General features: G+C 44.0%; 3 protein-coding genes and 1 pseudogene across 4 annotated transcripts; 1 reads left to right on the top strand and 3 right to left on the bottom strand.

Annotated features, from left to right (window-relative positions):
• Positions 1–1,016: 1,016 nt before the first annotated feature.
• pctp (phosphatidylcholine transfer protein) lies at positions 1,017–21,647 on the top strand. Of its 2 annotated transcripts, XM_088317664.1 has the most exons (8): positions 1,018–1,220; positions 1,604–1,712; positions 18,803–18,983; positions 20,132–20,249; positions 20,554–20,633; positions 20,700–20,871; positions 21,004–21,071; positions 21,280–21,647. In XM_088317664.1, exons 3-8 carry the CDS (start codon positions 18,846–18,848, stop codon positions 21,352–21,354), a joined length of 651 nt encoding a protein of 216 aa, XP_088173790.1. In that variant the 5' UTR covers positions 1,018–1,220; positions 1,604–1,712; positions 18,803–18,845; the 3' UTR covers positions 21,355–21,647. The 2 variants fall into 2 exon arrangements, with proteins under 2 accessions (XP_088173791.1, XP_088173790.1); XM_088317665.1 differs by lacking the exon at positions 1,604–1,712 and having other exon boundaries at positions 1,017–1,220.
• On the bottom strand, positions 2,583–10,148 carry mmd (monocyte to macrophage differentiation-associated). Its single transcript, XM_088317660.1, has 8 exons — positions 9,830–10,148; positions 6,720–6,762; positions 4,899–4,980; positions 4,175–4,335; positions 3,944–4,018; positions 3,769–3,870; positions 3,620–3,689; positions 2,583–3,255 (listed from the first exon to the last, which is right to left on the bottom strand). Exons 1-8 carry the CDS (start codon positions 10,146–10,148, stop codon positions 3,052–3,054), a joined length of 1,056 nt encoding a protein of 351 aa, XP_088173786.1. The 3' UTR covers positions 2,583–3,051.
• On the bottom strand, positions 10,111–10,631 carry LOC148322308 (small integral membrane protein 36 pseudogene; annotated as a pseudogene).
• Positions 15,416–18,033, bottom strand: tmem100a (transmembrane protein 100a). Its single transcript, XM_088317666.1, has 2 exons — positions 17,880–18,033; positions 15,416–16,152 (listed from the first exon to the last, which is right to left on the bottom strand). Exon 2 carries the CDS (start codon positions 16,086–16,088, stop codon positions 15,684–15,686), a length of 405 nt encoding a protein of 134 aa, XP_088173792.1. The 5' UTR covers positions 16,089–16,152; positions 17,880–18,033; the 3' UTR covers positions 15,416–15,683.
• Positions 21,648–22,287: the final 640 nt, after the last annotated feature.

The following is a 22,287-nucleotide window of genomic DNA, read 5'->3' as shown; positions in this document are numbered from 1 at the left end:
GATACAGCTCAAAAGGCGTATTTGAAAACATGCCAATTTGAGTGGGAATGCTTGTTTGTCTATGCGTGCCCAGTGATTGGCTGGTGACCAGTGCTGGCTACGGAAGATGGACGGTTGAAAGGAGATGACGTCATTCATTTTTTTGGGGGGGGTCAAGGCACTCATTGTGAGCTTCCAAAAGAGGGTAAAGGAACGATGCAATTTGGATATCAAGATGGGAGCAGCAATTTGCTGGCACACTACAGAGACTTAGAACAAAAAGTTCAAGAACATCAGTGCGACACAATAGCTTTCAAGCATGGAAATGATCACATCAAAACGCAAAACCTGCAGCATTAAAATGTAAAACTGATCTTATTACGCGAATTAAACATTCATTTTTTTCATAGAAACTTTTTTTCTATTCAAAGAAAAAAAGTTAAACTACAACTAATTACAAAATAAGATGACATTTCAAAAGAGGACACTTGACGAGTTTCGTTGTTGATATGCTTTTTATTGACAGCAAGAGAAAGAGAAGATAGTAGCACCACAAAGAGAAGACGGCAGCGGGAAGGCCAGGAACGTACAAAAAAAAACCACACGCACACAAACAGGAAGTGGCATAGGCCGAAAACGGAAGTTGTGCCACGCACGGGACAAAAATGACCACTCGTCAAATAACACATCATAGCATTTATTCCATATCCTACTAGTGCGTCCAATTGTCCATGTACTGGTAGACTCTTTGCCCTCACCCAGAGGACAATTTATCACACTAGTATCATGCCTGTCATATATTAGTGATGTTTATTACCCCTAATGTCATTGCACACTTAGTAGGACGGCTACATGTCACTAGTGAGGCAAAATTGCACTAGCTAACATCAGTAAATGTAACCTGGCTAATTTTTGTGTATATGATTGCCTTCGTTTCCATTATGCTACCTTTTTATAGTCATGCGATAATCACATGATTTCATTTGAGAAGCACGTCTAACGTTATCCACACCCCATCTGATGATGTCATTTCCGGCAACTTAGAAGCGAGCCGCGCACCTGCAAACGTTTGAGTAGTCGATGTTCGGGTCGGATCTGTTGCCGGTGAGCGAGTTTTAACTCTTTTAAGAGTATTATTTTTGTTTAATTTTCGGACTCGACTGACATGCTGTCAACTGATAGGTGCCTCTACCACAGAGTCGAATAATATGCTACTGGAAAAGAAAAACAAGAAGAAACAGGTGAGCTCATTAAATTTTTTGTTTTAGCATGCTAATTGTTAGCCACTAATTTTCTTTCTGGTCGAATGGGACTTGGGCGGAAATTGTTGGGAGCTCGCACTTACAATGTTGGTCCTGAGATAGTTTTATTTATTGATGTATTTATTTTTTGTTTTGAGTTATTAGCGTTGAGTAATTATACTCTTAATTTTTGAATGTTTGAATTAGCAGTTGACGCGTGATCACTGCACACATTGTACACAAAGTATTTTGCATGGACTTTTGTTGAAGTACTTAGGAAATACCTAAGGAATATAATCAGGATCACTGGAACTTTGGACACTAAGATTTGAACTGACTTGATTAATGTTCTAATTATTCCTAGCTGGTCCTGTTCCATGCAGGTCAGGTTCCTATTCTTATTCTAAAAATGACGGGAGATGCTGGTGAGCTACCACAGACTTCAACTTGAAGAACTTGAACTTGGAACAACTACGTTAGTCCTACAGTGTGGTAAGAGGCGCTTTAGCCTACTTTCCCTTAAAACATTCTATTGAAACACACTTAACATCCTCTATTTCCTTTGTTAATGTGTATAGCATCCGCATACCATGTATTCAAGTGTTACACAAAGTAAAAATGAGGCACTAAATGTTAACTAGTTGAAATTCAGTCACTCGTAGGACTAGCAATAGGCAGTGTAAGTTTTCCTCACAAGTAACATGTAGTTGTTCTCATAGTGTGCTCTAATCCTTTTAATGTGCTGAAATGTCCATGTACTAGTATGTGCTGCCGTGCACGAAAATAAGTCGTACTAGTTCCGTTTTTACATGACATTTCAAAACTATAGCCTTGCACCTGTGAGCCAAAGCTGCACCTTTTGCCATCTACATGGAAACAGTATTGATAAAATTCTCGGATTTAATATGCAGTGCTTCTCTACAATAATGCAGATGGCAACTCGTTCACATTTTTTCCTCCAAGTAGCATGGCCTAGTATGCATAAGTTCTTCTAGCAGTGTCCAGAAATGTCATAAATGTGAGACATAGTAATTGTGCTGAATTGTCTTCTGAATTAGTACAAACACGGCCAGTGAAGTGCACTAGTAGAATACGGACCAAATGCTCGAATGGGGAGCGATGGAAAAATCTCTTGAAATGCAAAAAATAAATGCGGCAGCAGGGGGCGCCACACTTTCACAACAACAAAAGAAAAACCTCAGTCTTTTTTTTTTTTCTTCTTCTTCTTCTTCGTTACTGGCAGGCAGTCAGGCAACAAGTTAGCACAGCATGCTAACAAAATCAAAATGACACCAGTGTGAGATTTCTCTCTGTGACTGGTCATTGGGCCCTGAAATGGGCATTTGGAAAAAAAACAACATGGCTCAGAAATGTCTTTATTATTTTTTTTAAAACCACCCAAGGTTAGTGCGTCTATCAATGCATGTTTTTCACAGCATGCAATTGGTCACCAGACCTGTTGAGTGGCCATTTTGAAATATATTTTAATATCGGTTTGGTTAACCCAACATGATAACCCACCAACCTCCTACTTGGGTGTTATGTTTTTCTCAGTGAGTGATTGGTCGCCAGGCCACGGAATGGCCATTTTGAAATATCCAGACAAACAAACAGGAACTCTCTTCTTTCTGCCGTTGCTCGGTTAGTGCAACTTGCTAACCGAGCAAAGGGAGTTGTCGTCCATCAATGTATGTTATTCTTCAGGGTGCGATTGGTCGCCAGGCAGTGGAATGACTGAGTGTATACAATAGCCGGCATCGAAACGCCACTTGGTGGTTGTAGGAAAGTGGTAAACATTTGTTTGGGAGGCAGTTGTTGCGCAGTGGGGCGCTCAAGACGCGCGCACGTGGCGGTCGGGCGGCGGTCGGTAAAGGTACCTCCAGATGGCGTAATAGTGCACGCCGGCTGCTAGCGCCACCATCACATGCCAGATGGCGTGCGCAAAGGGAATGACGCCGTCGCTCTTGAAGAAGACCACGCCCACGCAATAGAGCACGCCGCCGCACGCCAGCTCCTCCAGGCCCTCCGTCGAGTTCTGACACAAAACAAGCCGTCATCATCAGCATCATCATCGTCCTCGTCTTCATCAGCAACATCGTTATCGTCAAATAACCATGGTCATCGTCATAATCACTGCCGTCATCATCCTGTGCTGACAGCTGCCACAAGGGGGCAGCAACAGCTCACCAAAGACTGGACACGACTTTCAAAACAAAAGCCTGCTTTCAAACTGGAACTGTCCGGTGGAAATCCCAAGCTTACGACCATCATTTAAATCTCTAACCTTGACTTAAATCGCTCATTTCAAAGCTGATATCTTGCTTTAATTTGAATGCTTGATTATCGCTGCAAGCCTAACGTGCAGCCGTTGCCCAGGCCAGGCTTGAAGTCGTACTGACCATGGAGGCGATGACGGAGGCCGGTAGGAAGCCCATGGTTAGGTATGAAGCCAGCTCCAGCACCTTGTACCTGCCAGCGAAAGGGGGACAGGGTCAGGCACGAGGGGTTGCCCAACGGTTTTTGTCAACGGAGCGTCCGGCTGCCTGACTTTTCGTGAAAGTTGAAGACGTAGAAGGTCCCGCCGGCCGCCATCAGCCACACCAGCCAGCGCATGTGGCACGCCACCGGGCCCAGCTCACGCAGGTTCAACCTGACAGAAGGCGGGGCATGGTGAGCAACGGAGGGGTGGAGCTACAAGTGGATGTGTGTGCGTGCATGCTGACCAGGGCGCGTAGGAGGCAGCGATGAAGACGTAGATGACGACCCGGTCGCACATGTGGAAGCAGTGCTCCACCTCCCTGTAAAACACAAACATTCAGGTCGAACCCTGCTTGAAAACCCTAACCTCGCCTTCAAACCCTACCTTGCCTTTCAAGTCATTGCACAGCAAAAAAGTAAACACCCCACCCCTGGCTTCATGCCCTATTTTGTGCCTGAGTCGGCCGCAGTCCCACCTCATGTGACTCCTCTTCCAGGTGACCATGTGGAATACAGTGGAGACGAGGAATAGGGCGCTGAGGCCCATGCCGTAGACCCACGCGGTCAGACGCTGCCAGTCGTCGGCCGACCGCCGGTGCAGCACTGCTGTACCCGCCAGCGCCGGGGCGATCAGGAACTGAGATAGAATGCCACACACATGAGCTACAACTATGTACGGCGCATAGAAAAAGTCCGCACACCCCTGCTCAAATGCTGCATTGTGTGGCTGGGGAAAAAAATACACCAAGATAAAGCTACTCAAAAGTTTTTTACAACACCAACTGGAAAAAAAAAAAATCTTTAAGCGGGCAAGTGTGGATTTAAACCAAGGATAGGGTTTTAAAGTTGGGTTTGAAATAAGTTAGGGTTTCAAAGTAGGGTTGAGGTTGATGTGGTTGAATTCAGAATGAACCAATCACATTCAAACACCTGACAAGTGCTTCAGGTGCGTCAGCTTGACCCATATAAATAAAGTTTAGCTCTTCTCATAAGCTTCATTATTTACTCCGGTGACAAAATGGGGCATTTAAACATGGATATTCCTTTTACAGTCAAAATAAATGTTTATAAAAATATAGACAAACAAGTGTTAGATTTTAATCATTTAGAAAATATATACATAAATTTTGCGTATGATGTTGGCCAACCAATAAAGAAAATGTGCCGATGGAGAATGTCGGCGGACAGACAGCGACTCACTGCGTGTGTGTAGCAGTTAGCAGCATGCTCGTAGCAGGTGGGCTGGTAGCGACAGTTAGCCGAAGGCCGTCTGTTCATGAATCTGAATTAAAAAAAGAAAAGTCAGCAAAAAAGCAACAACCAAACCTTTGTCCACACGCTTAATGCTAAAACATCGCTCGAAACACCATAGACGGGCTACAAAAATTAGCATCGATATTGCGGAAATCTCAAAAACCTTTAAGCAACTTACGTTTGAACAAAAATGGTGCAGCAACACTGGCATATCGAATTTATTCTCTGTGCAAAATAGTTTATATTTCTTAGTTAGGAAGGTCCTCCATTTGTTTTATCTTTAAGTCCAAGTGTGTTAGAACTATATGCATGTCTTCTACTGCCCCTGGTGGCCGCAATGCACACATCAGAAGGAGCCTTTGAATTAAAGCATGACATCATGATGGAAAAATACTCTTGTGCTTTACATTCTATTTTGTTGTCATCATCGTTGGCTGTTTTTATGAAGCACAATACGGTATAGTGTTTGTTGTAGTTTACAAAAAAAAGATTGCAAAATGTTTTTGGGGGAGTCTGGAACAGATCAATAGCATTTTAATTCATTTCAACGGGGAAAGATGATTTGAAGTACAATTGATTCCAATTATGTGGTCACATAAATTAAACTCGTAAGTACAAGTACCATTTCATATAATCTATGAGTATCAATAAATAGTAATATTATAACAATGGCAAAGTACATGATACTACATACATAAGTTTATGCTAAATAAACAAGTCTGAATAAAAGCAACAACAATTCTAGTCAGCAACTTTGTATGATGTTAAACATATCTACATGTATCAATAGTCAAAATGAAATAAGGCAATAATCTTTTATTAATAAAGTGTACAGTGTAGGTATACCCAATGAACTAACCAGTATTTTCATACTTTCTTTAACCTCACCCTCAAAGAGGCAGGCGGCCATGAACCGCGACACACATCATCTCATTGACGCGTTTGTGCAATGTAAGAGCTTACATGGTTGCACCCATGTGGACTTTCATCACGCATGTTACACGTGTTTTGGACCAAGCAACCCATGTAATAAAAAAAAAAAAACATTTTAACTTCAAACCAAAATGGCTGACTTTCTCATTTCAGGCATTGCTTCTTGAGATGTTTTTGTGGGTCTACTCATGACAGACATGCCTACCAAATTTTATGTTGCTGTCTCAAACTTGCTTTGAATTCAAAGGACCCCAAATAAAGGACAAGTCGTATCTGTAATAGCCTCTCCCAACCAAAATGGCAAACTTTCTTTTCATGCATGGCTTCTGAGACTTTTTTGTGGGTCTACACATGAGATGTCTACCAATTTGTTCAGTCAAACTGGCTCTGGGGGCTAAATTTAAATAACTGGAAGGACCCTGGCAAAGACCAAACTGGCTTTAGTGTAGAATTAACAAAACAACTAGTATAAATGTGCATTTAAGCAACAAACCGTTCAGACAAAAAAAACTACTAAAGTCATCTAGCGCAATGCAAAATTTTTAAGCCCACAGAAATTAGAATTGATTTTACAGAAATCCACAATATTTTTTCCCCTTTAGGTGCCACGAGATGGTGGCAAAACATTACTTGAATGAACACCTCGAGCCAGATCAACATAGTTCCTTGATATTCATACATCCATTATGTTCTAACATTTCCACAATCGCTTGCTGTTCACGTAAGCATTCAGTCGACTGTCGATGACGTCACACACGAGTTAGCGTTCTCTGGATTTGAATGAAGGCGGACTAGATAAGATGCCCAACGTTCACTTATCGATCACTGACTCACCTGTGGAAGCTGGTCACCATTCTCATGTCAGCGTCTTGTGGTCCTTAAGAGCAAAAAAAATATGATTTATTGTTTGTTATTTTTAATGAGGTATGAAGCAGTGATAAAGCTGTCCTGTTCACAACACTTTATTAGCATTAGCTTGCCGGCGACACGCGACCTCGCCGCTAACTTTCGCAACAGCTCAAAGGCACAATTTTAGTCTTTTCCTCCATAACATTCTGGATCAAGTGTTCATTGGTTGCTAAGCTTCTGAGGTAGAAAGATCCATGAGAAGCGGCCGGATGCCGGGGGAGAGACAGAGAGAGAGAGAGAAAAAAGAAGCTGGCGAGGTAGCGAAAGAGGCTGGCCGGCCTGCTCGAATGAACCACGCCCGCCGCCTTCTGTCACACGACGCATGCGCAACGCAACCATTTCAATGATTGACAGCAGGTTGAGCCAATAAACAGCGATTGAGCCGAGATTTCGACCAATTGAGTAGACGATGGCACGGCCTTACTCATGTATCCGACAATGCAAATCCTCCACGCACAGACGAGACAAAATTGAAAAAAAATAAAATAAAAATCAAGAACATTGACAAATGGAATTAAGGGGTGGGAAAGCTTTTCATTCAGATACAAACGACATAAAAAATATTCATTTTAATTTCAACTGTTTAACAGCAGTTTATTTTTATTTAAGCAGCAACATTTTCCTTTTGACATGCAGTGTTACTGACTGACTGCATAATGATGTCTCGGATGGAAACACTGGCATATTAAATATTTTTATGTATTTATTTTTTTGTGTCATTAGGAATTGTTACTTCTAAGTGACACCATTCTCCAGATGGCACGGTAACGCTTATTATGTAAACGCATTTGATGAGCGAAATAAGAGTGTTTATGTAAGTGCAATCCTCTGCTTTTGGCCAGTAAAAATTGCTTGCTTGCCAACTCATCCTTCTCAACGACCAAAAAAAAAATGCTGAAAATGACGCATTAAAAGTGTTATGGGGCATACCAGACACATTTGAAATCATGCTAACATCCTAAGGTACATTGTAAATTTAAGCGAATCACTATATTAAAAAGCCTCCAACAACATTAAAGCAAATCTACAGTGTTCCTCCGTTATATTCTGATTAATTGCTCACATTGGCACCACTGTATCATGAATTAAGTAGTCATTTTTTTTTTATACAGTAATATTCAGGCATGTCGGAGTTACGACTTGCATGCCCTCAGTGCAGGGCCACTGTGTGCCACAACATGTCAAGCAGCACCGCTTGTACTGGAAGAGAAGCTGTGTAATTTGGGTCGATTGTTGTATGCTCAGTCTGTATGTCTTGCTGCTCCATGTGTGTTCAACTTGCAGTTGTTTGAAGGTTGCTGATCAATGGTATTTTAAATTAGTATATAGTTTGGTTGAACATTTTGGAGTTTCGATATGCAATGTTTAATTTTCTCTTGTTTTACGGATGAGTAGTCGTACAGTAAACTTCAACTGGGAGTGACAAACATTATTTGAACATCTGAGCAAGGAAGAGAATAATTTTATTTCTTCAAAGTAACGATAATGATGATAATTATGACTGTCCTCCGTTTTTGGTGTTTAAGGTGTTTAGAAAATCGATTGACAACAGCAACAAGACAAGAGTATCGGCTCGTGTTTTTGGAGCGCTCCCAACTTTCAGAAGCAGTCCCACAATTACGTAAGTGCTCCGACCAGACTTAACCAAATGTTGGAGCCTAATCCGTGAACAGCAGCCAATCAGGAAGTAGGCATGGATTTGGAAAAACGCAGCTAAAGACAACAATGACATCCTTAGAGAATGGACAATGACGCTTATGTAAAAACCGGAGTGATTTATGACACCTTCCACACCCACTTCTCAAAATAGTAGCAAAACAGTCAAACAATCGAATTGGAACAATTGAATACTATAACGTTCTACCCAGATGCCTTAAGAGCACAGAAACCCCAAAAAATGAATGAATGTCGCAACAACCATCCAATTCCCCTGTCGGGATGACCGAAGTATCCAATATCCATCCATCCACCCACCAAACATGCAATTCTCAAATGAAGTATTAAATCCTTTAAAAAATTACAGACCACAGTATAACGCTTATTAAACATGCAATGGAAATAATCCAAGTATGACCCTGTATAGGTTTATGACCCCCCCGCCCAACCAATCCTAATCAGTATGAATTAATGAAACTGGCAAAGATGTCACCTCTAAGCCATAAAAAGTAGGACACCAATGGGCAGTGACAATTCCCAGTTGTTAAAAAGTCAAATGATATATTCCCCCAGATGCATTGTGACCCTTGCGTGATTTATGACTCGCCTACTTCCAAAAGCAAAACTAGTGGACTAGAAATTGACACATGTAAGCCATCAAAGCACAAAGAATAAGGTTTACATCTAAACTGATAGATGTATGACCTTTGAGTCATTTATGACACATTCTCACTCAAAGCCAAAATCACATTGATTTATGACCTCCCAGCGCTCCAGGCTGCCCCTAAATTTACTTAAGCAAGTGTGACCAATAAATGTTTTTTTTGTTTTGACAAACTTCAAAGTTTACTGCAAATAGACATTTGTAAGCCTCAATTAAAGTATTGGACTGGAAATGATCACCTGGGAGGCATAAAAGCACAGAGAATAACATTTGCCAACAATGAGTGATTTATGACTTTTGTAGACCAAAGGAGTGATAAAGGTAACACCTGTAACGGGATTTATGACTTTCCGTCCCATATCAATAGTCAAAGGCCTGATAAAAGTTTATGACCCCTGGGTGAGTTATGATACACCCACTTCTAAGGCCAAAACAGCTCGATTTATGACCTTTTAGGGATCAAAATATTGACTGGAAATGAACACCGGGACACTATAAAAACTCCTCCTAGATGAAAATGATCGAGTAAAATGGATGATACTTCTAGATCCATGACCTGGGGTAACAGTGGACGCCTCTGCAGGATAGTAACATTCTTGTTAAGATTTCCAAAGGGTTTATTGCCCTTTATCAGGAGTTAAAGACCTGACCAGTACAAAAGGTTACGTCCTTCCCAATTAAGACAAGTCTATCTTCAGCGGCTTTTATTGCCCACCTGGGGAAGATTTCTCCGAATGTTTTCGCTCACCGTAATCCTGAAGCTGATAGAGTGCGTCAAAACAAGCGTGCACCTTATCAGTTGTGACATCTGACATGGGAGCAGACTGCCGGCTTTGGCTCGAAGGATCCTTGAGCGGGATTTCACGTGCACGCACGCTTAACGAGGCCGACACATGTCGCTCGACCTCGCTGAGTTCCGATGTAAAGCAAAACAGAAAAAGTGAGGAAAGGAAAGTTACGGGGGGGGACGAGTCCGGCCCGAAGAGCCGTGTTGGCTCAAACCATGGTGCTCTTCTTTTCCCGAAAGTCTGCATGCGAGGGCTCGTGGTAGGTGGCAATCATGTTGGCGGCGTCCCAGCGCGCCACCGGCGCCGGGGAGCTCTGCATGACTACCAGGCGGATGGGCGATTGGGTGGGCTGTGGGTCGGGCGCGTACTCCTTGGTGGGGTCCTTGCCGCGGCAGTCGTACATGATGCAGGAGATGAGGAAGACGAGGAGCAGGATGACGTAGCTGGCGATCAGGATGCACAAATTGAGGGTGACCGGATCGATCTCCTGGTAGTTTTCCAGAAAGCCCATGATGCCCGCCCGTTGAGAAGCTCAACCGTGCAAGATGGCAGCGGCGGCTGCCGCCGTGCTGCCGGAGCCGTCCGGCCGTCCTGCCGCCTCCATCTTCTGCCTCGCTTTGCTTAGCGATGCAAAGACGTTGATGGACACCACTCCTCCAAGAGCCCCGATCGTTGGCTCGCTTTAACAAGTTAAGCCGCAACTCCGTGACAGATTCTCGCTTATGTCATCCCCTGGCCTGCAAGTGTGTATGTGGAAGTGTGTGTGTGTGCGTGGCGTAATCTTAATCTCGATTGTGAGCGGGGATTGGCAGCCGCGGCCATCTGGCAAAATTCCAGGTCAGGGTGCTGAAAAGGAGCTCAGGTTAGCATGCTAACAAGAAAGGAAAGCCGTTTGAACGTTTAGTCCATATCCTTCATATCTATCTTAAGGAAAGTGAGACAAATCGGTGCACTTGTATATTGACTGCGAGCAAACTTTAATTTCTCCACTCTGGTGGGACAACTTTGTCTTACGTGTAGGACGACTACAGTACAGCACTTGGTCATAGTGAGGAATTAATTTTTTTATGCTGAATTTATTTCAACGCGTACATTTTTGGACATGCATCATTTGAGGAGATTAAAGGCGCCTGTCACTCATCGTGTTTTTTTACATGAAGCCTTCAAACACTTGTAATCCGCTTCTGTACAAGCCACAAAATATGTATAGTAGTGCCAACATAGCAATGAGGTGCACTAGGAACACCAACAACAAGTTAATTTTTATTCCAGGAAGTCACGTAGCGGAAATTAAGATGAAAATATTCTTTCCTGCTCATTTTTCTGGCCTTGTTGAAGCTGACTTGTGGTTTATTGCGGCCAGTGGCCTGCAGGGGGCAGCATTTTGCAGGAGCGACTTCACTTCAATGACGTAGTGCAGTCTAAGAACGATGAGCTCCTCTTTTACATACTCTTCCTCCTGCTTTTCCTTTCTCTACTCTTTATCCTACTCGTCCTCCTTCTGAAGCTCCTTGTCATCTCTTCTTACTCTTCCTCATCATCATCCTTCTCTTCCTTCTGCTTTCCCTCTTCCACACCCTTTTCTTCCTCCACATCTTTCTTCCTTCTCAGTCTTTTTCACTTGACATATTTCACAATTCATGTTGTGAAATCGAAACATTTATAATGCTACATAGTTTAGTAATGTTTTTGACGTAATGTTGCCGAAGCTAGATAACCCTCTAACGACAGCACAAAGTGTGCAACAAACCTGAATATTTTCCGTTATAGCTGTCCGTTTGCGAGCAATCGGGAAATCGGGGACTCACGGAGGATAATTGTCGGGATGCTTCTTCATCAAAGGGAAATTGAAGCATCATTTTTTTTGTTCCTTAATTATGGCCATGTCAAAGAGACTATTGTATTTGTGATTTAATCCAGTGGACATCAAAGACATATGTCTGTTTGCTTTTTATTCAACGGGTCGTCAAAGACACAATTGTCTGTTTGCTATTGATGCGGCCGCCAGCGCTACATTGAACTCATTGTCGACTCACATAGAAGCGAGCGTGATGTGTTCAGTGTGGTGTGTGTGTGTGTGTGTATTTGAGGAAGGCGTTCGCTGATTGGCGGTGACCGCCGACCAGCGGGGCGTCGTAAAAGCGACGCCTGGCCATTGTGCGTCGCACGTCATCGCGACCGCCCGTGCAGGAATGTTTGCAGCTGACGGATGCCAAAGAATCCCGAGCCCAGCTCATCAACGACCACCCCCTGCCGTGAGCACCCCCCCTCAAAGAGAGGGGTGCGGGGGCTGCGGATTGGAGTGAATGAAAAGATAAATGTGACCTGTTGTGTGTTTTGGAGGTGAAAAGTGACCTTACGCAACGCCAGATGTCGTAAGAAGACTCACAGGCGGTCCGCTTGGTTTGTTTGCGCGCCTCGCACCCCCGCGCACTTCACAGTTTGTTTTGTTAGCGCTAAATTCACGTCTCTCCAGCCAAATTTTGGACATAGAACTTTTCAAAAATATTTTTCCTCTCAAAACATTTGAGGTTTTCTAATGCTCAACATAAAACCCAACTTAAACTGAAAAGTCTGACTCTAATCCTAACTTATCAACTCTAAATATGAACTGTGACCCCAAAATTCACCCGATCGTGTTTTTTGAATTCCAACATCAAAGACGAAGCCTGACACAGGCGTTAACTTGATGTATTTTTGCTCATGACGTTGACTTGAAAGGCTGGGCAGCGTTTTGCGTTTCTTCACGCGAAGCAATGCAAACATGCTGGGGCGGCATTGGGGCGGCTCGCACAACATGTGCTCCCACACATGGATCTCATCATTCCTTGAGCGTCGTGGGAACGCAAGCGAGAAGACAAAGACAAGCGAGGAAGAAGAGCTTTGGTCCAAACCAGGTTCATGTCATGTGACCAAGCAACAAACAGCAAACCGCGTCTTTGATGTCGCTGGGATGAGGGCGGGAAAACACTCAATTGTGTGTACAGGAGCCCAGTGACTATGGATCAGAATTGTGTCTTTGATCTTGGTCTTAGATGTCCCTGTGACTATGCCGAAGTGAATTATGTTTTGGATGTTGTTCTCATTTGAGGAAAAAAATAATTGTCATTGAAATCCAAATGAGGTTTCTGGGTTGACCTCCGTGTGTCTTTGATGTCACTATGATTCAGTCCCAAATGGATTCATGTGCTCTGAGATGTAGAGCTAAACAAATAATTGCTTCTTTTTTTTTTTTTTTGTCTTCGTGTCACCCTTGATTTGCAAACAGACAACTTGGTCTTTCAATGCCAGATGAGTTAGGAACAAAAAGACAATTGTGTCTTTGATGTCACCTAGTCTTTAGCCCCGAGTATCTCTGCTGCGCGACAGAATTTTTTTTTTCCTACCAGGCGAGTGCGTCTGCAAGGTCCAGAAGAACCTTTTTGTGGCCGATGTGTGCGAATGAGGTTCGGCCAAGTGGGCCGGGACCACCTAAGGGACTTGGCCAACACCAGCACTTGCAACTCTTGGCAGAACATCAAAGAGTCCCAGCCAGGGTGGAGGGTGGAGGATGCTTTTGCAGTGCAGAAATGTTAATCCATGATCAAACACACACAAAAAAAAGGTCTCTTCTTCTGGTCAGCGCAAAGGAAGGATTTTTGATTGATCATTTGTCACTTAATGCGACCGCATTGGAGGCACTCCCTAGTCGAGTTTCGCGGGTGCAAGGACAGGAAGTGGCTGAGTGTGACACGCACGCACGCACACGCACACACGCAGTGTGAGTGAGAGTTTAGCTGAGTTTCCCGACGCCCGATTGCTGACGTGACTTCCTTCCAGTGGGCGTGGGTGTCTCCTGTGAAGGCTGCCATCGGCGTCAAGGAGGTCGGCTTCTTTCAAACATCCTGCAGAACCGCCGCCGCCGCCTTCAACATGTCAATACGTCAACACACGGCAGTCGGCTGGCCCATAAATAGAACGGCTGTTCGTGAAAATCGACACATTTTCACGAAATTCCCGATGGCCAGCTAACAAATCACCGTTCCCCATTGCAATGAATGGAAATGTGATTCATCTGTTCCAGCCGCCCCAAAAAACATTTTTTAACAAGTTTAATATATATATATATATATTTTCTTCTTCTTCATTAGTTGGTAGAGCATCTTAATGGCACACTAGCGCCTCCAGCTGTTCTTGTGCTTCCACTGCAGGGAAACCAATGTGAATTGATACTGGTGGAATGTTGTGTGAAGTTTACAGCTGCCATCTACTGGTGGGGGTCTGATGCGCATTTGTTTCACAGATTTTTTTTTTTTTGCTTGGATGTCTGGATATCAAAGAATGTCTTCTTCTTCCAAACTTATTGTCCTCATTGTCTTCTCCTTGTCTTCTTCTCTGCTCAGTGCTGCCACGCATGTTGTGGCGAAAGGTGGTATGACACTTATAATGTGGAACTTTTAATTTGGATTTGTGTGTACTGAATAGTGTAAAAAATGAAAACGATCACTCATACGTTTTCTTAAAAATTACCTTTATTTTGGTTTGCTCTAGATTTTGATGGATTCCGTGTGTGTGTGTGTGTGTGTGTGTGTGTGAGATTTCGGGGGATGATAGTCATACACACTCACGCTGTGTGTGTGTGTGTGTGTGTCCGCACGTTGTCGTGTCACCATTGACGCAAGGCGGGCGTTGAGTTGTAGTGTCGAGTATCACGCGGACGCATAGCAACGCAAAGGCTGCCTATAAATAAACTTCCCGGGGCCGACTATTTGCAAGCGGCTCACGCAGGAGGCTTTTGGACTTAGTTTTTCCTCAACTCTTCCATTGACGGAGGCCTCCGTCAATTAGCATCACTCAAGAACGCTACCACCCCAAAAATGCTGTTGAGTCCAAAACTTTGAATTGTGTTCACGTGCAGCATCTTCTTTTTGGCTGAATTTGTGAAACGAGAAACAAATGCAGGCGGTTTGAAAAATTGTGTCAGCGCTTGTGCATCAAAGATTTCTTCTGTGTTTCAGTTCTTTTCCACAACTTTTGTGCCCACCAAACAGCTAAGAATCTAAAATGTGATTTCCATGTATTCCACTTTATTCAAAGGAGCATACAAGGAAACGATGACCCGGTCGTCATGATCGTCAAAAGTTTTCGGGATTATTTTATGCAGTGGCGAGGAACAGACTGGAAAGTTCATTTAATGTCCAACCCGATCACAAATGTTTGCGCTGGATTCATCCTCGTTGACATTTGACGGGTTCTTTTCAGCGCTCAGCTCAACGTTTCTCCACATGATTGCGACGCCGCTTTTGTCTTTCAGCAATCGGTTGGCAAGTTCGGAGTGCTCGTAGCATCCGGAACTGTCAGTTCTTCTCAAAGTGCTTGAACGAGTCGACAAGTCGTCCGGGACTTGCACCAACGAGTCCTTGGTGTTGGTCCGCACGCCTTCTCGAGTTTTGTTCCCTGGCCAGCAAGTTGCACGTCAATCGACTCGCTCACAAACAAGCCTGGATACTTTTCTTTTTTTTTGAGGGGGGGGGTTGACAAGTCAGTCTTAATCTTTGAAGTTGCCCCCCCTCCAAAAAAAAAAAAAAACTGACGTCAAGCTTTTCTTCTGCTCAGCAACTTTTAAAATCTTGAGCTCTTCAGCGCCAACGTCAAACTTTTTGCTGTCATTTGACCGATTTTGAAGTCTCTCAAAGTTTTTAGCCAAGCAAGGCCTAAAATTGGCGACTGAAGTCTGATTTGAGTCTAGTCCCATGAGCGGAGTCCCCCCCCGGAGTTCGCCTTCATCCCGCCAGGTGGCGCTCACGTGAAAAGTCTTCTCTGATTGGTCACCAGCACGGTCTGGCTCTCGCGCCGCCGCTCCTTCTTCCGCTCCAGCCGCAGCCGCCAGCAGACGACGCTGGCCGCCAGCAGCGCCAGTCCGGCCGAGAGCAGCACCAGGCCCAAATAGGAGATGGTGGAGCCGTGCGAGTTGAAGCTGTACGCCACCGCCGTCACCACCACGCCGGCGATCAGAACCACCACGCCAAACGGCACCGTGCAACGGTAGCACGACAGCTCGGCGCCGCCCGTCGCCGCCGCCAGCTGGACCTCGTTGACCAGCGGGATGCTGACCGTCGCGCTGGCCACGGACGGCCCCTCACTCCCGCCGCTTTTCTCCGTGCTCGCTGAGGTTTTCATGGCATCCCGGGTGCCGTTTTCCGGCATGGCACAGTCGGACGCACTCAGACGCTTCACAGGCGAGGCTTCGTCCTCAGTCGGGTCCGCCTGCCTGTGTGGACCAACATGCCCTTTGTTAATTTCTCATTAATGGAAGTCATTTGGTGAGATTTCAGATGCGTGAGCGCTGATTCAAACCACAAGAAGAGATAAAAAGTGGCACTGAGTGTTGCCAAAAAAATCACATTCTCAAAAGAGGACATTCTGGCCTCGATCACGGCTTGTGCAAGACTCGTACGTCTCCAAAGTTCTCAAGCGAGTGTGGACAAGAACTATGAGGAGAGATGAAAAGCGTCAAATCAAGTCAAGTTGAAAAGAGTCTCGAAGGGCTTCCGAAATACTCGCGAGATCCCCTCACGCAAACTCACTGACGCTTTACAATGTGAGCCAGCTTCAAAACAAATGATCGCCATTTTCAAAGGTTTCTACAAAGACGAAATATCAAAGAACGAGTGCTGACTAAACGTAGGAGTCGAGCTCACAAGTGACGATGTTTGAAAAGAAATCCTCAAAATTGCATTTGAATCGAGTTTGAATGTGATAAATCGCCAACAATGAATCGAACGAGCTGCTTTTTCTTCTCGTGTGGTCAAGCAGCGTCAAGGAATGTTGCTGAAACGGGTCTGGAAACGTTCCGCAAGCATGTGCGCAACAACCAGCGGGCTGCAGCAGATGTTTGTTGTCACAGCTCCCTGCCAGGCGGCCCGGCAGCGGCTCGGCTTCGAACCCACGTCACCCCCGCCGGCCGCATTCCGGGCCGCCTCCTGACTCAGGCCGAATGACGCAGGAGACGCGAGGCCAGCACGAGCTGAGACATTCCCCCGAGAGCGCCGCAGATGACACTACGGCCTCGGCTACGAGCGAGAGGGCCGGCACGCCAAAGTTCAAGTCGGCCGCCCGCAGATGTTTTGTTCTGCTCTTGTTGAAATATTGCAAAATGCGAGTGGGGAAAGGCTGCAGCTGGCTGTGATTAATTCTGCAACTTGTTTCATAACGATTCTCCCCGCGGTGCGCGTATTTCCGCTGTTTGATTAGTTCCAGGATGAGTGATAATTTGTAAGGGTCACGGTTGCCACGGTTACCTTGAAAAAGTAATCACATTACGGATTATGCCTGTAAAATGTTAGTTTCTGGATTACAGTAGCTCCCTGCTATCCAGTCCGAGACTAAACACAACTTTAACGATAAAACTGTTTTTTAAATTGGAAGAACTTCAAAACTGCAAATTAGTGGCAGTTTTTTTTACGTTTATCTTTAAATTTGGGGACAATACAAGGAACAAGTAAGATCTTATTTGTTGCAGGGAAGACAATTTTCATATTAGCAAAATCTCCTTTTTTTTTGTTGAATTGCCCAATTTCAATTTTTATCCAAGATTGTTGCCTTGAAGGTTTGCCTCCAACTAATCTTGAATAATAACAGGTGATCGATCCACCAATAGATTGTTGACCTGCCCCGACAAAATTGAAAACAAGTGAAAAAAAAAATCTTTAAAACGATTATTTTTTACATCTGCAATTTTTTTCTACTTCAAACGCTGCTAATTGTGAGATGCGCATTGTTGTGACCGTGATTGTTCTCTTCAATTTTATATGAATACTGCAGTACACTCTTTATAACGTTCTCTAATCAGTGATGCTAATAAAAGAGCGAAGCACGCTACAAAATTTTGTCAAAAAAAAAAAAAAAGTTCATCGTGAGGATTTTTTTTTTTGACGCGTCTCTTGGAGCAGCCGGTTAGTGTCGTGTTTCTTTGGCAAAGTGTTGGAAGTGTCTCACCTGGAAGTGGAACTCCAACATGTGTGGAGTGGAAGTTTCCTTCGCTGCCTTCAAATGTGGGTCGCGAGTGAGGACAAGATTCGTTCGTTGTGCTTAAGTTGCACGTTGTCGCTTCATTCATGAGCACGCTGGCCGCTCGCGGAGCTCACACTGACGTCACGGACGCGCTTCCATTGACAACACGGCGCATGGGTCAATTTACACACACACAATGCTGGTCTACTGCTTCCGCTCCGGCATTACGCAATAAGAGCACCTTCGGTGCGGGAACACACAAGACACGTTAATTGTTAAGAATGAAGAGACGAAATGTTTTTATTTCATTCATTCATGTAATCATTTTATGTAATGACATGGATGTAATAGTCATTAATAAGCAAGTCATTATTTGTCATCAGTTCTTAATACAGACATTTTAGTTCAAGAGTTTTAATATAACCTCAAGTGATGCCATTATTGTAAATTTTCCTCAGATTTTGACAAGCGATCACAACCTTCGGAGTTGAACAAAAAAAATAAAAATTAATCATACTGAACTCATACGTTAAAAATGCTCTTATTTTTAAGCCCACATGTAACATCCGTTTTTCTAATGTGTCAAAAGTATTCACACGCTGTTCTTGGATGTGCCAGTCTTGCTAGCCATTTTAATTATGTTCTAAGATGAGAAAATCGTTGTCTTGATTACTACTCACTGCTATGACTACTACTACAATTCGCTGTTCTGGAAAAAAATGTATTGTATGTATTTCATCACTTATTTAAATAAATGGTCATTCTGATGTGGGAGTGGTCAGTGGTAACTACGCCCCTGCTTTCACCTAAAGATTGCTTCGACGTGTAACGGAATCGCGTTGAAAGCAAGAGTAAGGATAAATTGTGAGGAAAGCGCCTTTTATCTCTTTTATTTTGGTGGTCTTTAGCGGAAGCTAGTGTCATCAGAAGCGCCGCTTGCCAGCCGCGGTCATGATGTCGTCGTCGCTGCGCTTCACTGATGAAGACTTTGCGGCAGCCTGCAAGGAGCTGGACGAGCCACAGCTGGACGGAGGATGGCAGCTTTTCACCGAGACCATGGGCGTCAACATTTACAGACTTCTCGAGCAGGTTGCACAATCGCCAAAAGAAATTCAAACGCCGTTTGTCGCAGCACTACCGGGTCCCACACACAGCCGCACCAGAAACGCTCACCACGTCTCCAAATCGAAAATAGTCACGGTGTCATGGATGTAACACTATATTTAGTATGTTTTACGCGGACAATTTTATGGGAATTAACATTAAACTGGATGGGCGGGACCTGATTTTTTTATGCCTCATTTGCAATGAGGTTTGGTGAAACTCACCAAACCTCATTGCATATAGTTAGAATTAAACTTTGCTCTCTTTAAAAATCACCATCAGACGAATATCAAATAAAATATGATTGCAGATCTTAATTCATAAAACCCATCACTTCAAATCGGCATATGGGTGACACTTTAACAATGTGGCTTGTAATTCATTTTTAGCAGAATGATGTTTTCATAAATGACAGTGGTGGTGAATGTGAGTCCCACTGGCTCGTGTATATTCCAGTTGAATACCCCCACCCTCACGCTAGAACGATAAAAACAACCCACGAAAACAAAATGATTCCATTATCAACTATTTGATGAAACCCATCTCCTGAAATCAGTTTAGGACGAACATTTGAACAGTGATTACAATTATCATTGTCTACTACAAAATATAAAGGTCACAAAAAGTGCAAACACGCGTAAACTAGGGACCTTCTGCCATCTAGTGGAGGAGCATGTTATTGTCACAATGCTTTGAGCTGCATACCGGATGAGCAAAATTCCAACGCCTGACAAATGATGTTTGATTTGAGGCCACTGCTTTCACCACCAAATTGCTCTGAAAGCACACAAAATCTGCCAAAAATCACAAGAACAAGGAAGTGCCTCAAGTGTGGGTAAAATTGTTCTTCATGTTTACACTTTTACTGGCCTTGACGTCACACCGGGTCACAAAATAATCTACGATTTTAATCCCAGTCATGCACTTTGGGATTAGTGGCAGTACACTGGAAATACGGTCCACACCAGCCACCAGATCTGAAAATTAAACAGAGACCATACTAGACCCTTTGTCCTATCACCACTCTATAAAAAAAATAGAGTAACAAGTGTAATAACAACTCTAAACATCCTGTGAAGAGCCATAAAAAACAACACAATTGCAAGAAAAAAATGTCCTTGTGTGTTTTTCAGGAAACGGGTCTTTACGAGTACAAAGTGTTTGGCTCGCTGGACGACTGCAAGGCGGAGCTCTGCGCCGACGTCTACATGGACCTGGCCTACCGCAAGCAGTGGGATTCTTACGTCAAAGGTGAGGCCACACTTGAGCTTCAACACGTGCGCCTTGCATGGCTGCAAACTCAACTGTTGCCCTAAATTTTTAAACGCATCAATCAATCACATGATTTATTATATATTTACCACAAACTTTAAAAAAAAAAAAAAAAGGATTAATTATTGCTTTATTTTGATGAATATTTATTAATTCTTTCAGGACGATGACTCGTTAGTAAAGTTAGTTCCGTTTCCACAGCAGTTAATTGAGTAGTAGAATTCTAATTGGTTCTGCAAACGTGCGTTCTTTGGTTGACTTTGTCCTTGCTTGTGCTTGTCAGAGCTGGTAGAGAAGGAGATTGACGGCCAGAGCGCCATCTACTGGGAGGTCAAGTACCCCTTCCCTCTGTCCAACAGAGACGTATCCTTGCCCTGAACGTGGCCCGCCGCCGTCCTCGCCGCATCTTCCTTGACGGGGCGGCTTCAGTACGTGTATGTCAGGGAGCGCCGCCTGCTGGACGTGGACGGGAGGAAGATCTGGGTGGTGCTGGCCAGAAACTCACCCGAGACGCCGTATCCGGAGAAGAGCGGCGTGCTGAGGGTCAAAGACTACAAGCAGACCATTGCCATTGAGGCCGACGGGCACGCCGGAACCAAAGGTAGCCCGATGATGCAATTACACGCCGATGCCGAGGAGACGAAATGGCGAACAATTGGCAAAATGTAGAAAGAAGCCAAACAATTATCCATGAATTTGATAATGGCTTCATGGTTGCAACTGTACTTTGCAGTGTTCATGAATTACTTTGACAATCCCGGCGGAATGATTCCCACCTGGCTGGTCAACTGGGCAGCCAAGGTAAGGAAGGACATGCGACCAATCCTTTCTTTTCACCTTCCATCCACACGTTAGCATGTTGGTGCCATTCGACACCAACAAACTTAAGAATGCATATTAGCCTGCTAACTAGCCCAATATTCTAATCTTGCAAGTTCAACTAGTGATGATCGCTTGCTGGCAGATGTGTCTTCTCACTTTTGTTGTCTTTTCTTTCGCCGGTCACCAGAGCGGCGTTCCCGCCTTCCTCACTGATATGAAGAAGGCATGCGCCAACTATCCGCTGTACTGTGAGAACAAATGAGGACATGTGACGGTGCTTAAGTCCGCAAAGCGAGTGACTGGGATGTCCGCTGTCTTCTGCATGATTGGTCGCCTTGAGATTGATTGTCCTGCTGTCTTTTATTTACACACACACACACACACACCCCTACACACACTCCACTCTTTTATGTGCAATCTGAGCCTTTTGTGGAGGCTTTAATCATTTCTAGGCATGATCACATTTGTGGTTTTCAACATGTTTACTGTCTAAATGACATCTGCAATGTAAATGATTGTTTTGAAGTGGAAGAAACACATTTTTGTCGTCTGCAAGAGTTTTTTGCTGTCACGATGTTCCTGTTGACAACCTTCCTGCTGATTGCCAACATTTCCAAGGCAAGTAAACACATATTTACTATAATGCAGCAGTGTGTTTAATGGGACCTTTTTCTAAGGTCACAATGACACAAACCATGCTGGGCATACATTTGTGCTCGGTGCAGTCATTTCTCATGCATTTGGGGCTAATGCGGCCTGGTCCCACCAGATGGCGCTGTTGAGCACAATGCAAACTTCTCAACAGACGGTCTTCCGGCCACATGATCTGTGCCCATTATCCAATTAAAATGGCGGAATGATATACGTGACGTCAAAACGCAATCAACGCACGCTCAGTGTTGGCTAATGGCATGGCAGTATACAGCAATAAGCTAGGTTGGTTTTCAACAGGAGAAAAAGGACAAACCAACAATGTGAAAGAAGTAGGTTCGTTGATAAACAATGAATTTAGCGCAAAAATTTGAGGTTAAACATTTGGGACCGCACCAGCTGGTGGATATTAACAACATGCAATGGATAGCTTCAAAGACAGTGTGAGTCGACTGAGAGAAAAAAAAGAGGCCACTTTTCAATAAGTTCAGCAAATCATTTCCTAGTGCTGAATTTGAAGCAGCAAATTAAATCCGACCAACTG

The sequence above is a fragment of the Idiotropiscis lumnitzeri genome, chromosome 15 (genome assembly GCF_059441095.1).
Source record: "Idiotropiscis lumnitzeri isolate Australia: NSW breed Sydney's pygmy pipehorse chromosome 15, RoL_Ilum_1.0, whole genome shotgun sequence".
Classification (NCBI taxonomy): Eukaryota; Metazoa; Chordata; class Actinopteri; order Syngnathiformes; family Syngnathidae; genus Idiotropiscis; species Idiotropiscis lumnitzeri.
Note: the sequence above shows the minus strand (reverse complement) of the source record. Positions and strands in the feature narration are given on the sequence as shown.